Source organism: Pistacia vera, unplaced genomic scaffold, assembly GCF_008641045.1.
Source record: "Pistacia vera cultivar Batoury unplaced genomic scaffold, PisVer_v2 Contig849, whole genome shotgun sequence".
NCBI classification, from domain to species: Eukaryota; Viridiplantae; Streptophyta; class Magnoliopsida; order Sapindales; family Anacardiaceae; genus Pistacia; species Pistacia vera.
This window is the reverse complement of record NW_022196722.1, coordinates 889,033-892,304: the sequence shown is the minus strand read 5'-3', so window position 1 is coordinate 892,304 and position 3,272 is coordinate 889,033. Positions and strand designations below refer to the sequence as shown.

At 31.1% G+C, this 3,272-nt stretch overlaps 1 protein-coding gene across 1 annotated transcript; it reads left to right on the top strand.

The window, feature by feature from the left end:
* The first annotated feature begins 564 nt into the window (after nucleotides 1-564).
* Nucleotides 565-2,579, top strand: LOC116118590 (aluminum-activated malate transporter 2-like). Its single transcript, XM_031404577.1, has 6 exons — nucleotides 565-847; nucleotides 1,054-1,194; nucleotides 1,308-1,580; nucleotides 1,680-1,792; nucleotides 1,886-2,032; nucleotides 2,151-2,579. The coding sequence occupies exons 1-6, from the start codon at nucleotides 565-567 to the stop codon at nucleotides 2,577-2,579; spliced, it is 1,386 nt and encodes a 461-aa protein (XP_031260437.1).
* The last annotated feature ends 693 nt before the right edge of the window (nucleotides 2,580-3,272 follow it).

Here is a 3,272-nt window from a genome sequence, read left to right as displayed (position 1 = left end):
ATTGATGTGTGTATTGGATTTAATCTAACATTTTGATATAAGAAAAGTGGTACAGGACAATTTTTTAATTTGTTAAAGAATTAGAGCAGTTTGAACAGTTGAGATTTAATATAACTTATTCGGTTGACATAAGTTAGAAATGACACAATTTAAATGCAGTCCAACCATTTTAAAATATTAATATAAAAATTTAAAACTTTTATCAAATTTTAAAGATATGAGTTATATATACACAGAGAGAGAGAGAGAGAGTGAAAGGAAAACTAATTAATGATATAGAAATATTCTTTTGAAACATCCAAAAAGCTTAAAGTTGTAGAAGTACTAAATATAACAAATGTTTATTATCTTAGATCTGTAATAAATATCATATCCAAGTTATTTATGATCATTACATATACAAAATTTATATGTATTGACAATAATACCCTTCTTAGACACCTAACAAAAGCCTTAAGCCCTTACTCAACCATGTGTAATTTTTCATTTACGCATAAAGTTCATAGTCATAGATAGAGATTGTTCTCTCTTTATTTTAGAAAAACAACTTTTCTCAAACCTGCAATGGCTTCTCCTAGTCAAGAAAACAATAACAAACTTCTCATTCGAGTGAGCGAATTGTTCAAGTCGTTGCAGAAGAAGTTATATAGTAAGGTAGGTAACATTGTAGAGAAAGCAAAGGAAGTGGCCAAAGATGATCCAAGAAGGATTATCCATTCCTTAAAAGTAGGACTAGCTCTCACTCTTGTTTCATTGTTCTACTACTTTAAACCTCTTTATGATGGATTCGGTGTCAATGCAATGTGGGCTGTTCTTACTGTTGTGGTTGTCTTCGAATTTTCAGTTGGTATTTTTTCTGAACGACAAACTCGTTAAATTTTTTAAGGATTATTACTCTATAAATTGTGGCAAGTGGAAAGTGGAAACTCCATGTTTCGCACTAAAATTGACGAAGAGTATGTTACAAAAAGATCTTTGATACCAAAAAGTTCTTTAAAGATTAATGGTATTGTAACTACAATTTTTTATTTTTTATTTTTCTTTTAATTGCAGGAGCAACACTTGGAAAAGGTATAAACAGGATGTTAGCAACATTGACTGGTGGCTTTCTGGCAGTTGGAGCTCATCGCATAGCAACTCTTTCTGGGAGGACAGGAGAGCCCATATTCATTGCAATATTTGTCTTTGTAATAGGTATTATATATACATATATAAATATATTTAAATTAAAAAACAAAATCGCATAGCCAATATAACTTGTTTATAATTATTAAACTCATCCTCTGATTTATAACTACTTAATGTAGCTTCAACAGTGACTTTCATGAGATTTTTTCCTAGCTTAAAGACGAGGTGCGATTATGGGTTGAGTATCTTCATACTTACATTCTCTTTGATATCTGTATCTGGCTATCGAGATAATGAAGTGTTACACATGGCCCATCAAAGGGTATCAACCATAATCATTGGTACTTGTACTGCCATTATTGTGTGCATTAGTATTTGCCCAGTTTGGGTTGGAGAGGAACTTCACAACCTTGTCTCTAGCAACATGGAAAAGCTTGGCAACTTTTTAGAAGGTACGCTTATCACAATACACAATGCCTTTTCTTTTTCTATTAACTAGGTTTTTTTTTTTTTTTGTGGGGGAGTTTAAACTTATCAAGGAAATTATTCAGCATTCGGATGTGAATACTTTCAACTGTTTGAATGTGGGAAGTCTGACCATGATAACTCATTCCTTCATGGATACAAAAGCGTTCTCGATTCAAAAAATAGTGAAGAAACCATGGTGTGGAAGAAAAACTCCTTGTCTCTTTCATTTATCTCCAAGGAAATTAAACATTGATTTTCCACTGATTCAATTAGTCATATCAATTTGTAGGCTAATTTAGCAAGATGGGAACCTGGTCATGGTGGGTTCAAGTTTGGTCACCCTTGGAAACAATACTTGAAAATCGGAACTCTTACTCGACAATGTGCCTACAAAATCGAATCTCTTCAGTGCCAACTTAAGTACTCTAAGATCCAAGTATACTACTAAGTGATCGAATTTTCATTTCATATAGCATGCAAAAATAAAGAATTGTTTTAGCAAATTATCAATCATGAACCTACTTCGATAACTTAGCTTTTTTCACTTATTGCAGACCTCTTTAGGACTCCAAAGAAAAATTCAAGAGACATGCGTAAAGGTTAGCACAGAATCAGGCAAAGCTTTGAAGGAGTTAGCATTAACAACAAAAAATATGACTCAATCAAAGTCATCCAATGCCAATATTGCCAATTTAATAAAGGCTGTTGAGAACCTAAAAACTCTACTCAGAATTAGCCGGTGGGAAGAAGCTATTCCCTTAGAGATAATACCATTGGCTACAATTGCTTCAATTCTAATGGAAGTGGTTAAATGTATTGAGAACATTTCAGAAGTTGTCCATGAATTAGCTTTCACGGCACATTTCAAGTGTGTGGATGCAACAGTATCACCAGAACAATCGTGTTTGTTTAACCAAGGAACAATTCAGCCTATTGCCACAATGAATATAGAAAAGCACGAAGATATAGCACTTGCGGAATAATTCGAAATGTTCGTGGTACGTAAATTTGAATTTTTTTGAAAGTTTAAAATAAGAACAAACTTTTAAGAGTTATGAAAGTATTAGCTAATTTTTCGGATAACCATTTGACAATTTTTTAGTGTAATATCCTGAATACATCATTTATCAGGCGAGATTAAGTTCAAGTTTCTCCGATTGAATTCCTCAAATATTAAGTCTTCCATCAGTGCTTCCACCGCATTATTTGTTCGACAAAGGTAGCATTCATTTGTAGAAAACGTTAGTGACCATGTATATAAAGTAAACATACTTTATATATAAACTGGATCTGTTTGATTTGTGTTTTAAAAATAATTTTCAAAAACTAAAATGTAATTCAATTTTTTTAATTGTATTTTAATATTAAACATGTTTTAAAATGTGTTTGATATAATATTCAAAATAGTTTCTAGATTAGAAATTTTTAAAAATTGTAAAAACGACTTTTGATGGTTTTTATTTTATTTTGTACTAATAATTAATAGAATTTTACATGAAAAGTAATTTTGAAAACATTATCACTTATTTCTACGGAACACATTTTCATAAAAAATACACTTATTTTCAAACACAGAACACATACACACACACACACATCAGATATACATATAAAAGAAGACTTTTAAGTCTGAAAATAAACTGTTTTTTAACATGTAAAGAGGTCCATAGAACTTC